The 14,429-nt window shown below is 40.3% G+C and overlaps 1 protein-coding gene and 1 long non-coding RNA gene across 2 annotated transcripts; both read right to left on the bottom strand.

Moving 5' to 3' along the window:
- Positions 1–304: 304 nt before the first annotated feature.
- Positions 305–3,138, bottom strand: cunh11orf24 (chromosome unknown C11orf24 homolog; the record flags this gene model as incomplete). Its single annotated transcript, XM_022763004.1, has 1 exon — positions 305–3,138. A coding segment is annotated over one exon (600 nt), but the record flags the coding sequence as incomplete, so codon positions are not given.
- A 72-nt stretch (positions 3,139–3,210) lies between these two features.
- Positions 3,211–13,657, bottom strand: LOC111234825. The gene is made up of 3 exons (XR_002665657.1): positions 13,571–13,657; positions 9,416–9,737; positions 3,211–3,659 (listed from the first exon to the last, which is right to left on the bottom strand). It is a non-coding gene; the product is annotated as an uncharacterized LOC111234825 (long non-coding RNA).
- Positions 13,658–14,429: the final 772 nt, after the last annotated feature.

Here is a 14,429-nt window from a genome sequence, read left to right as displayed (position 1 = left end):
AGATCGTTGGCTGTAGCTGAACTCATATTTTTTCTGAAACCTGGTTCCTGTGACATATAGGAATCATCTAATGCCACTGGAGATCACTGTACTAAAACCTGCAAGTTCCAGTTTAGCTGAACCCACTCTAAGTGATGTAGTAACATGGGAATCTAACACCGCTCTCGTTTCATATTCATCCATCCATCACAACCTCCTCCTGATGTGGACTTTGTCTCTCTTCACTTCACTACATCACCGCACTTTTCCCTCTGCTCCTGTCATCATTACTACGACCACTAGATGTCGCCTAGCAACAAAACCTAACTATGGGTCATAATAACCTGCTGCACAGACGACCTACGGGCTTGTTTCTTACAGGAGGACAGTCTCATCTGTTGTGATGTTGCTAGCTCAATAACAGCAACAGCTTTGGGTGTGTCAGTATTGGCGTGTGTTATTGTCTCTTTTGGTAAACACTAACTGGACCCCAGCTTTGTGCTAAGCTAAAAACATCCTGGACCCTGTAAATAATGAGCCTAAAGAATTTTCTGGTGAAGTGTGGGTTTTACAGCAGACAAAGCTATTTCCCAAAATGTCTGTCATGAAATGAAATGGAGAGATGTGTTAACAAACAACAACACTGTCAGTTTAAACTGTCTGCAAACACCGTCACCTTCAGTTGTACTTCATGTGGGTAAACAAAGGTTAATTCAGTGACCATTGTTTGGAATACACTGGCAGAATGTCTCCACAAAGCTTCCGCTCTCATTCCAAGATACGACAGGTTTGTAAGTGCAACAGCTGAGTTGGCGTGGGTATGCACAGTAAGACCTCACTGCTCTGTCTGATTATAATTATTGATCAAGTATTTTATGTAACTGGGATGGATTTGATCATTTCTCAGTATAAAGAGAATGAAGGGTTTTTTAATATCTGCCTGACTGTCTTCTTTAACATCATCAGAGAGCCAACAATTAACAGACTGACAGATGATGAAAGAATCATTGACTCCATGACTTGACTCAGATGACACGGTTTTTTCTCTCGCTCTCTCTCTCTCTCTGCTGACTACACCAGACACCATACTGTATATACTTTGGCCCTGATGCAGCAGCAGCAGAAGCAGCAGGGAAACTAAACACAGTGATGGAAATACATCTTTCACTGTGCTCAGCTGGCAGGAGTACCTGTGTCAAATTCTAATGTCTTTCTGAGAAAACTTTAATACTTCTGTGAAATCCTGAGGTTTTTTCCATTTTCATTAAAGTGTGGACGAGGCCACTTCAAGTCCAGATCTCTCACTCAGGTCAGATCTTTTTCAACGCACACTACTCCATGGAACTGGTACTTCATCAGACAGCTACATTTAAAGGATTATTCCACTGTAATAAATCTTTTACAACTTTCATCTTATTTTTGTAGTTTTGGATCTTTTCTATCAGTTAAAATGCCACTTTACTCACTGGAGTAATTGCATTTAAACAGACAGGTTGTAAATAGTTTCTGCAGATATTGTAAACCTCTTTCTTTGGAGGTCAAACTCAAAGTGAACACACCTGAAATGTTGGTAATAACTTCTGCTTTGACCCTGATGAAGGCCACAAGTCAAAATGTGATTGTTTCACAATAAAGTTGTTTTCCATATATCAAGTGTTGTTTTTGAATAAAGGGTCTGGGTTTGCTTTCAGATTTTTAGTCAATTAGTCACTTCTGTGGTCTTTTTAATGGGAATAAGTAATTGATTAATTACTAGAAACTGAAAGTCACATCTCAGATGTAGTAGTCACAAATATGCTTTGGTCCTTAACAGGGTTGTCCCCTCTATTCAAAACTGAATGTGTGGAAAATGCATTAAGCTGTAGGGGCTGCGTTCAAACTAATTTTAGAACAAACTTGAACTGCTTCAAGTAACAGCCCTCGTCTTTAATGAGCACAAGACTTCTCTGTGACTACATTCATCTGCAGGGTGACAATAACTCAAAAAAAAAGGAACCAATTTTTAAATTTTTCATCTAGCAATTATTTGAAAAACAAACAAAAACGATCCACTTTAGTCTTTTTCATGGCATTACAAACAGAACAGCTCTCCTGGAAATGAAACCTCAACTGACGAGGTCATCTGTTGAGCCCTGTAAGCTAGTGACTGGTCCAGTCACTCTGGAACCAACAACAGCGACGTGGAGGAGACTGGTGTGTTACTGGGCCTCGCATGTTCTCATAGAACCAGCGTCACATCCAGGTAACATTAACATCTGGCAAAAACGGGACAAGCCAAACTCTTCACATTCAAAACATCAAAGAAAAAGAAGCAAAATGAGAAGAAAGCGTTAAGTGGAACATCTGTGGTGAAACAGATCAGTGACTGCTTCAGAGTCTGTTCAGTGAGCTGGTGCTCAGTTCAGTCCGCTCTTACCTCTCCCCTCACTGTGACAGCAGCACAGGATCTTCACCTTGTGAAGCACCAGCGTGTCACCACCCCATCCATCCTCCTGTCTCGAGTCTCTGACTCCAAGCGCAAAAACAATCTCCACGAGTTGTACTTAACCTCTTCCACCCTCACACCCCAGAGTCTGTGTACATGCCATTGATCAGGTAATCCACCTGGGTGTAGTCCTTCCTCCTGTAGCTCTCGTAGGCCTGCGTGACGAACACAGCCACCGTGACCAAGAAGAAGAGCAGGCCGAAGAGCAGGACAGCCAGCAGAGATGCTGTATCCACCAGCTGGCTGGTCAGAGCACCACCTGCTACTTCTACCGCCGGTTGCCTCGGGAACGAGTCAACCGGCTCATTCTGATTGGCTGGAGAACTGGCACTGGTAGCAGTTACAGTAGATGGCCTTGTGGTCTGAGATGGTGGCATCCCAGTGCTGGGGGTGTTTGGCTGTGGCATGACAGTTGATGATGATGGAGGTGTCATCTTTGTAGCTGTGGTTGTGGTAGTGGCAACAGTTGCAGCACTTGTAAGAGTGGTTGTTGCTTTTACCGTTGTTGGAAGACGTGGTGGTGGTGTTGTTGCAGACATTAGTGTTGTTGTGGTTGTAGACGACGGTGTTGTTGTGGTTGTAGATGATGTTGTGGTTGTAGACGATGGTATTGTTGCGGTTGTAGACGATGTTGTGGTTGTAGACGATGGTGTTGTTGTGGTTGTAGACGTTGTTGTGATTGTAGACGGTGTTGTGGTTGTAGACAATGGTGTTGTTGTGGTTGGTGTTGTAGATGATGGCGCTGTTGTGGTTGTTGTAGATGATGGTGCTGTTGTGGTTGTTGTAGATGATGGTGCTGTTGTGGTTGTTGTTGTGGTTATAGAGGTCACCACTACAATGGCTGTGAGTACATTCCCATCAGGCCTGGCAGTGGTTGATGTATTAGTACCAGTGCTTGTGATGGCTCCAGTGTGAGCTGGAGTGGGTGAGCCTGTGATGGTAGGAGGAAGAGGATAGTCTGGTGGGATTAAGGATGATATGGTGGCTTTTAATTTGTGGTTGGCAGAGGTGTTGGTGTCAGATGAAGATGAGTTGGGAGAGGGCTGGTCCCTAGTCGCATTGACGGTTTGACTGGTGTTGTTAGGGTCTGAGACAAAGGACACATTCTCATGTGGTCTGACCACTTGCAGATCACTGGATATGGACCCTGAGGAATCCTTGGCTGTTGCATTTTGACTGACACCATCATTACCACCTGGGGAACAACAGATTGCATGAGTGACCAAGCTAAAAAAAAAATCGTAAATAATTCAGATCTGCCCCAAAATGTACCCATGACCCCTCCTTTTTGCGTAATCCTGCAAACAAACAAACAAACAAACAAACAAACAAACAAACAAACAGACACAGGTGAAAACATAACAGTAGAGGTGGTGGAGGTAATAAAACCAACAGCAATAAACATAAAATATGCAGCATCCGACACATCAGTTTTACTCCACACCCCCACATCTATCTATTATATATTCACTCGTGGCCATTTCACATCTGTCATGTCATAGGTTTTAATGTCCTGATACAGCCGGGGGCTCAGTACCATCTGCAGGAGGGTAGAAGCTGAGACTCACTGTGTAGCAGGTGGGTCGTCAGTGTCAGAACAGCCACATGCAAATATTACACATAGTGGGTTCATCCTCTCAGTCCTTCTTTAAAGATCATACATCGTTGTTATCCGCCTAGGACACTGATGTAACCTGCACTTTTTTTTTTGCACTGTTTTGGGTTTGTGAACACACTCCTGTGGCAAGGCATCTGTTGTTCAGTTTTGGACTTCATCTATGATGCTTTTGTACTTTGCCTAAAGGATGTATTGTTTGGCTTACTAGAAAACATTTTCAGAGTCTTTTTTCTTTTTTTAGTCTCTTCTTTAGAGTCCTACATTAGAACATTATCAACCTAATGTAATAGAAAATCTGTGAAAACCTTCAAATTTTGCTCCAAATTTAACATATTCATATATATATTATTAAAAAAAATCATTTTTACTGTACTGTTTTAAGTTTGTATTTGATTGTGTCAAACTTTGTATATAACCCCTGGCGCTGTGTATGTGTTTGTTTGTCTTTGTTTGTTATGTTACTACTGTTGGGCATTATTTTGTATCTCCAAAGTGATGATAAATAAAAAATAAAAATAAAAACAACAAAAAAAGAAGTAAGTATTTAATATGAAGTGAGATTAAATTCAATTTGAAATTTACCAGCAGGAAAATTCAGTTTAAGTGAAACAAACTATTACAAATATGTAATGAACATAAGAAGTTGAATGCATAGAGCAGCAGAGGAGAAAAGTAGTTCATGTCTGACAAGGTCTATCTGACTGAAAGGTTGCTTTTATAGTCATGGGAGCTAATTAACAGTGTGTGGATTATTTCTTTAAAGCTCCATATTTTCCTCTTCTCCTGTGTTTTATTTGAAGTGTTGATCCATAAGAAGATATAGTTGTGGTTTTAAGAACCAAAAACCATCTCAGTGTAGTTTTACATCTCCTCTCTCAGGCCTCTCTCTCAACAGGTCGGTGAGCCAATAAGAAGAGAGGAGGCTCTGAGCCTCTCCTCTGATTGGCTGACTGTTTTCTTAGTGATCCAATAAATGTGTGCATTTATCTGTGAACTGAGGCTTTGATACTTTCACACTATTAATATAGAACCTAGACCTGATCTATAATCAAACAACACATGGACATCTATCTACCTTTAGACTTTATAAATTCCTTTAAAGTCTTCACTACATATATTATATAATTCTGGACAGACATGGTTGAAAAATGCAACTTCACTGGTTGATGGAGGCATAAAACCATGAAGTAGTAAATCTAGTTTCAGCTGCACCACCATCATCCTCACTGAGAACCTAGACCGTCTTTATAATATAAGAAGACATGGACATCTACCTTTATACTATATGGATCTTTAAAGTAAGGCGGCAGGGGAACAGTTTATTTCCAGTTATCATCTGAGAGTGTGAAAGAGTTCATTGTCATTATGTATTTAGTGTAGTAATTTCTCTGTTTGTTAGAAGCTTTGTTTTAAAACCAGTGCTGAAATGAAAAGACTAGAACAACTATATTATTCTACTGTCCTGTTCTGTCGTCTATTTGTAACTCAGTAATATATCTCTGTCAGGATCCTGTAAGAATGATGATTCAGTTTTTCCAGTGATGTGATTGGTCAGTGGTTGGGCTGACAGGTTTTGATCTTAACCTGCTCCAGAGCAGGTTAACTTAAGCCCAAAAATAACTCGATACCACTCTAATCTTGCTTTCTGGTGAGACTCAAAAAGTAGCTGCTCCCTCACAAAGATCACAAGCTGCGGTCACCTTCAATTCATGTAGGAATAATACATTCCATTGGTTTTTACTGCAGATCAAAAGAACCACACATCTAAACTTCTCTAACCACTCGCTCAGTGTAATCCACAGTTTATCTATATGCTCAGTATCTTGTAAACACTCCCAGTTTTGCCAATATGGCTCTGTAAAAGACTCTGGCAAAACATCTTTGTTAGCTAACCGACTGGTCCAGACCCTTGAAAAACAGCATACATGCACAAGAAATTCAATTCAGTTCAATTCTGTAAGAATATTTGGTTGAGGCACAAACACCTGATTAGAAAATAAAAGTCAAATACATAAAAAAAACATCTCTCAACAGCAACACTACTGCAGAGCGTGTTCACATGCCCACTAGTGTCCTCTAAGTATCCCGGTCATGTGTTGTGCATGTAAACATCATGTCTTGATTTCAAAACCTGACGCCTGTACTATGAAGCAAGTTCAACATACCCAGGATAACTTTTCATTATCTGGCTTAAGTGAACCTAACACTGACCATCCTGATAACCTGCGCTGTGAAGCTGATTATCACCTGACTTCAGTAAACTCAGGGTTTACCTGTCCAGCTACGAGTGTGTTCATGTGGCAGAGGTGGAGTTGTTAATTACAAGCAACATCATCAGAACTATGAATAATGTATATGATATGAGAAGAAACACTGACACCTGCAGATTCATTCAGTTATAGTGACATCATAAAGTGATATTCAACAAGGTAAAATAAAGAATGACTAGAATAAAAAAGAAACACTAACTTGGGCTAAGGCAGAACATGAATTATCATTAAGTTGAGTATTTTCACTGTTCAGTCTGATGATGAACAAACTTATGAGATGCAGATAAAACAGTTAAAGTTAATGTCAAACCTTTTCAGCTGCAGAGAGGAGAGAAAGAAAGTAGCTGATGTCTGATGAGTCAGTCTGACTGAAATGTTCATTTATAACCATGGAAACAGTGAACAGTGTGTGGATCATTGTTGGTTTAGTTGCTATTTCTCCTCATGTTGTTCTGAGCTGCAGTGATGAAGAGGAGAGTAAAAGCTTCATCACTGTCAGGAATCCTGTCCATTAAATAATCTGTGTTCAGGTCAAATGAAGCTACAATAGTTATCATGTAGTTATTTAGTGATAAACTCTCCCCTGTTTGTTAGAGGCTCTGTTTTAAAACCAGAGTGACACATGGAAAGACTCAAACAGCAAAACCGTCCATTTATAAAAAAGTCTACTTGTTGTTATTATTTATCACTTTATTATAAACTCTTTTGTTCCTGGCGGGATTCTGTAGGAATGATCCACAGCAGGTTAGGAGTTCAGCATCAGTAACCATGGTGATTTACCCAGGTAACAAGTGAACCACCGCCATAGGACTGAAAACCGAGAGTTAAACTTGAAGTTACCTTAGATAACCTTAAATCCTGCTTCGTGGTAGAGACCTCTGGATAGGCCCTAATCCTGGTTGATAAACCTGGATATTAGCACTCAATGATATGCAATAATAATCATATTGCGATATGAGTCATTATTACAGTTGGAATGGTCATTTGTCACACGTGAACATGATTTGTGGGTTGGAGCGTCTATGTCACAGCCACAATGTTTCATTTATGGTCTCTGACACTTTTTACTTTAAACAAACAAATTGCAGCGTCTGTGATTTTGATTTTGCACTTGGCCATATTGAGATTTCAAGTTAGTAGTTCAATTAATTGTTCAGCCCTACTGGAGATGGCACCCGGAATACTCCAACTGAGATCACGAAGGTTTGGTAGGTAAACACCTTATCCTGGTTTCAGAGGAGTCTGACTGAGATGGTGAGAAATCAGGACACACCTGCAGGCAGACAATCAGAAACCTGGAAACTGTTATGATCATGTTTACAGGGATATGAATGACCTGTTTATCCTGTAAACAATCTAACACAGGATCGGATTTAAACACAAAAATTCTCAAATGCATGTAACCTCAGTGACAGAACTCAGAGCTCTCTCAGATAGCACGGGTCAGTGGCTTTGCTGCCTTGAAGCAGAGCCTGCAGGCTTGGACAGGTGATTGAATATTATAGTGTGGCAGTGATGACTGGCGTGAACCTGGTGAGGAAACAAGTCTTTGTTGACACAATAATCTCCCTGTGTGTGGAAAAAAGAATCAGACTTCACTAACAGTGTTGACTTTGGCGCCACCTTGTGCTAGTAACAAAGAAAGACACTGGCTGAAAGCAACACACTCAGTCTCATCATGACCGTCATCAGAATATTTTGAAATAACTTATATTCACAGATAGATTCCACACACAGGAGCTCTGTATGTTAATCTTATCTACTAACACAATCACAATGCTGATGGAAGATGACACTTACTGGACATCTGTCCTTCAGAAAATAATCTCTCTCTTGTATTGAATGAAGGGCTTCATCTGTGTAGACCACCAGGCTCCATGCACACTAAAACATTTTAGTTTTAAAGCGCATCACTTTTGCTTTTGTTTTCACCTGCTGTCCATTCTCTATTTTAATTCTACAACTGTCTTTGTTGTTCCTCGTTCAGAGTATTTTCTGTAACTAATCAAATGCAGAATAGACAATCTACTTCCTGTTTACACCGGCTCACACAGTGTATGAGAATGCTCATATGTAGGGCTGCACATTTAATCAAAATATAAGGCCAAGTATCTGGAAAAGATTTTGAAATTTCCAATCCCTACACACCCTACTTTGTTACTGTTTAATGATGATTCTTCCCTTAGGGATAACACCAGGTTAGCGCTTAGGAAGATCATATTTGCAGGTTTAACTGCTGCCAAGAAGACAATTATACACTCAGTTTGAAAAAAAATCTTCTCCTATTCAAAAGCTCACGTTGCGTAAAACAGACCCTCTACTCACCACGACCCCCTCGTAAACATGGTGACCACACAGAAGAGTTTCATCTTCAGAAATGAGAACAAGGCAGACCTACATCCAGTCACTCATATGGCAGTTAGTGTGGGGAATATAATTAAAGCATGATACAATCTGATCATGTGTTATACACTGGTTTAGTGTTGCAGTGGTGATATCAAGTGGTGAAATCAACAACGCTGAACTATAAATTAAAACCTACACCAGAGGAATCCACGGTGGCCCTGAGAGCTCAACACAATGCAGAAAACAGAGGAACCTGCTGGGACGCACTTGTTGTTCAGTGCTTTTAACTTCAAAAGTCACATTTTGGCATTGAACAACAAGTTCCAGCCAGGTTCTTCACTTCTTAGTGTCCCATGGAAACTCTTCTGTTGTGTTGTGAGTATTTGTAGCACATGTGTTGTCAAACTGATGAAGATGTTCTGGATTCGTTTGTGTTTTATCTATTTGCATGTGTTTTCTTGCACGTCAAGTAGGAATGCAGCTTGAATACTGAAAATGTGACTTCAGTTTTTAAACAAGCTGTCAGTTACCAGCTTTTGCTTAGGAATGAAAAACAGGGACATCTTTGCATAGTGGAACAATTAACATCTGTACATATTTACATTTGTGACTTTTATCAGTGCTAGCATGTAGCTGCTGAACGTCTATATCCTGGCTCATACTCACATGCAGTGGAACAGTTAGCTTGTGCTGTGTTATGCTGGGTCAGGGGCTCACCTGCAGCTGGAACTGGGACATCTTTTGATACTCTGGAGGAGGAGGAGTCAGTGAGGAGCAGCAGCAGGCAGAGGAGGTGAAGACACACCAAAGGACTCAGGTGAAATGTCAAAGGATGTACGGACATGGTGGACACACACATACACACACACACACACACATACACTACCTAACAGCTACACACATACACAGGCCTAGACTGAATTCACACACATACATGCGCACGCTCGACAGGTACAGTCAAGTGCACGCAATCAACTTGCACACACAAGGAGGAGGATGGAGACCAGGAGGAAGTGACAGCAGCATCCGCTTTTTCAACCTACAAAAGACAATAACACCAACACAAGCACATGTCAACAGCAGCCATTAGAACAGGAATTGGTTTCACTACAACTCAGTGTTTTTTTAAAAATCCACTTGCAGTGACGTGAAACTTGTTTGAGACAGATAAAGCATCAAATCAACATTGAGACACTTTATACAACAATATAATATCATAAAATGTCATGTAAAATGAAATGATACTAGTCTAGTGATATTATGACAATATGATGTGTATTATTATTGATATACTTTATATAATATATTCATTTTAAATATATTGTTATAATAATGTATATTGTTATATTACATAATATAACAACATTTTGTTAAATAGTGATGAGTGGTGCCAGAGGCCACAGCAGAACATAGTGGTAACCCTATTCGACCTCACCACCAGGTCAGGCTCAGGCACATGGGACAGTGTTGCGAAACAAATTGTACTGGAAGCTACAAAGATTTGATCTATGATCCAGTCGAAGGCATCAAGTATTCACATATTTGTACACATTCACATATTTTAATTTGTAGGTTAGAGCCTTTCTCTAAGCCTGAGAGAAAGGCTTATGGTTCAAAGATACAAATCTGTGTTCACACCTCATCACAGGAGCTAGACTACCAACTTAATAACACTAATTACACATTGCATTCACTATGAAGTGTAAAAAAATGCAGCAAGTCCAACACAGGCCAGATGTGAGGAAAGACTACCATCTAGTGTCAGAACAATGAAAGTGTAAGTTAGAGCAGTAGAAGACGCAGCACCTCACTAATGTTCACTTTATCCAACAAGACTGAAGCCTTTCATAGAAAGAAATTCACGGTGGCCGATGAGGGCAAACGTGCCTCAACATCCCAAAACACTTCCAACAGGAGAAACAAGCTGCAAATTCATAAACAGATTCAACATGCAGATTCAAAAAACACATACAACAACAGCAACATGCTACAAAGGAAAAACGTGCTGCAGGAAGCCTAAACAAAAACATTAACAACAAACATGCTGTAAATACAGAAACGATGCAACAACAAAAAACACACAAACCCCCAAAACAAATGCAACAGAAAAAACACTGCATATTCAGGCATCACAACGGAAGTGCTCCAGGCCTCTAGGGGGAGCACTAAGTGGAACACCTTGACCGTAAGCTCGAGCTCTCTTATTGGAAGTGTTTTGGGCTGTTGCAGCGCGTTTGCCCTTGTCGGCCACTGTAGAAATCACTTTACAGAGTTGTTTTACTCCAGGATCAAGTTGTGGAAGAGTACTTCTTCTTCTGAAAGGTCAATGCCAACTGGAAATAAAAACCACTTCATTTCAGGCTTTCACTGTAATCCAAACAAAATGATGCACTAAATAATGCAAGTACTAAGTGTAATAATCTGATATGTGTTTAAATACAGAATTCAATTTGTACATTTGCTGAATAAATTCGCCATGATGAGAAAGCCTTTGGCGGTCAGTTTTCATTTCTCCTCACAGGCAAGTCAGAACTGGAGGCATATTGTTTTCAGGTTGTCCGTCCTTTCCATTCTCTTGAACACGATATCTCCGTAACGCCTTGAGGGACATCAAGACTCAAGGATGAACTGATTAGATTTTGGTGGTCAAAGGTAAAAGGTCAAAGGTCACGGTGACCTCACAAAAATGATTTTGGCCTTGTGAACACAATATCTCCGTAAAACCTTGAAGGAACTTCTTCAAATTTGATAAAAACATTCACCTGGACTCAAGACGAACTGATTAGATTTTGGTGGCTAAAGGTCAAAGGTCAATGATCAGTGTGGCCACACAAAACATGATTTTGGCCTTGTGAATGCAATATCTTGAGATATCCTTAAGGGAATCCCTTCACATTTTGCATAAATGTTCATTTGGACTCAATGAGAAACTGATTAGATTTTGATAGTCAAAGGTCAAGGTCATTGTGATCTCACAAAACACATTTTAGCCATTACTCAAGACTTCACACAGCAATTATGACAAAATTTCACACAAATGGTTCATATTATATATGACTCTGGATAAACAGGGATGCAATCTGAAACTAGTCTGAGTGGAGGAGGCAGAAAACCATGAGGTGATTGTAGTTTTTCCCTCCTTTTGTTATGGTAAAAACAAAATATCTCCACCTTTAAACCATTTTGATTTTCTAAGGAACAATCCGGTGTTTTTGCATACAAAAGCTGTGGTTGTTGATTGTACTGAAACATTTTCAAGTCTCTGGACTTTAGTTCAAATTCTACTGCAGCACCTGCTTGGAATCCCCAGCTACACTCCTTTAACAGGCCTTGAACTGGTGTCAGAGCTGAACAACATAATAACTAACATGTGTCTGTGGTGAAAGAAATTGTTGTCTGTCACTGTGAGAAAAAACTTGTGTTTTTAATGTAATTAAAGTTGGACCAAAAAAGGTGTGTTTCTGATTCTCCAAAAATACAAGAATTCATCATTTTTAGGAGCCCCAACTAAAAATGGTTATCAGATATTAGCCTTCAAATGAGGTGAGGGGAGGTCAATGAGGTGTTCCTCACAAAAAGTGGAATCTGAGTCTCTGTAATGATCTTACATTACAGAAGTTACCCATTCAATATGAAAACCCATCATCATTAAAGTTAGTGGGGTCTCGCAGCTGGACCACGAGTTAAAGCAGAAAAGTAGAAAGAAAAATGCCAGAATTAGAAAATACAGTCATGGGCACAAGCAACACAGCCACAGCCTTGGGGTATAGCCACTCATCACCTGCTTTCACGGAAAATCTACCTGTACAACCAACCACTACAACACATGGAGATATTACAGGAAATGACATGAGCAGCCTGTTACCTGTTCAGGAGAAGTACAACAACTTCTGTCCATCTAATAGCACATTATATTGACACATGTCCATCTGAGCCACGCATCTGCAATAGGATCTCTCTCTCTCTCTCTCTCTCTCTCTCTCTCTGAAAGACTGGATCTTCTAAAGTTTGAAAAAAGAACCAGTAGGAGGTGTAGGACTCTGGTTTACTGTCAGACCACTTCAGTTACAATATGCTGAGAGGTGATGATGGAGTTTTTTCCCAGGGACACCAAAGAATTACTGCCTACACAGGCTTTAACGGGGACGGGCTTCATTCAGCTTTAGTACAAACACTCTGCACAACGACCTGCCCTAAAAGTAAACGGAGTATTCAAAGGTCATTAACGTTGCCTACGTGGAGGGAGACACACAAACCAGGATGTCTGCGGAGTCAGCACTGAAGTTAGAAAGCCTCAAAACCAAACTCCATTCAAACAGTACGGCTGTTTAACGTTGCCACCGGCACTCCACGGAACATGACTATAGGGCATCCACTTAAATACACATCAACACTTAACTAAACCCAGAGGCGGCGAGCACTGGGAACCTTTGACAGAAGCTACGAGTTAATGTTCAGTTCAACACTGAGCAGAGCACGGCTCACAATACATGTCAATAAGGCAGAAAAGTAGTGACACTGGGCCAAGACAAAGTCACCAGCATTAGTTCAGACCGGTAATCCCAAAGTTTAGCTCATATTCGACGAACACAGTAACAGGAAGTAACGTGTAAGCAGTTAAAACTCAAACTGCCAAAAACGTTATCGACTGAACTAATGTTAAAGATGCTACAGCTAGTTAACATGCCAGTAAATAGGGTGGATATGTCATGAGTTAACGTTAAACGGTGAACAGACATCTTCCCCTCACAGTTAACATCCACACTTTAGCCTAGCTAATGATAACAAGCCATATTCGCTAAGGTGGGTTATCTAGTAAGCTAATGTAACCGCTAGCATGCTAACTACAGTTATGTGATTTCGTAGACTTACCGGCGATCTGCTGTGGTACGTTTATTGAACACAACAGGCGCAGACAGGTATCCACGGGGAGCTCAACACTTCCTGGATGTAGGTGAGTGTCTTCTTCTTCACCTGTATTTCTGGCAGCGTGGACTCATCCTCCGTGTATTCTGCCCTCTGCAGTCCCACCGAACTAAAACACGACGACATTAAACAGCCTGCTCTTGCTGCTGTTTGCCATGAGGGGTGGAAGTAAGAAAAATTAATTGATAAAATGTAGCTGATGAAAGTGCAAATGGATTACAAAATAGAGTGATAAATTGTCAATTGGTTTGATAAACTTGATTGACATTTTATTGTGAAATAGTGTTTACAACAAGCAATTTATTTCAAATCAGCATTTCATCACTTCCATTTTTTTCAATTATTTTTGTTACTTCCACTTTCCTGAAGTGACTAATGTAGCCATTAGATCAGGGGTTCCCAACCTTTTCCAACTCATGGCCCACTTGAAAATAGATCAGTACTGACGGCCCACCCCGAACGGAGACCATATAATACGTTCTCAGAGCACTTTTTATTAAAATTATAACGATTGAACGTTCATGACTTTCTTTCTTGTTTAAGGGTGATAGATAACTTGTCAGTTCACCACCTGGCTCTCTTTCCTTTTAACTCTTCCTGTTACTAACCAGCTATCCTTTTTGATTTTCCAGTTTTGCCATGGATGCAATCTTGCAGCACATTCAGAATGAGATAGCAAAAGTATAAAATGTGACACTACGGGTCTCTAGCCTTGTTAATGAGGCCAACTGCAGTGGCAAACATGATTGGACGATTGGATAATTGCATGAAAAGAAAGTGCACAGTTGTTCCTCTTAAAATGCCA

Source organism: Seriola dumerili, unplaced genomic scaffold (assembly GCF_002260705.1).
Source record: "Seriola dumerili isolate Sdu_G_001 unplaced genomic scaffold, Sdu_1.0 BDQW01000465.1, whole genome shotgun sequence".
Taxonomy (NCBI): domain Eukaryota; kingdom Metazoa; phylum Chordata; class Actinopteri; order Carangiformes; family Carangidae; genus Seriola; species Seriola dumerili.
This window is presented reverse-complemented; position numbering and strand designations above follow the sequence as displayed.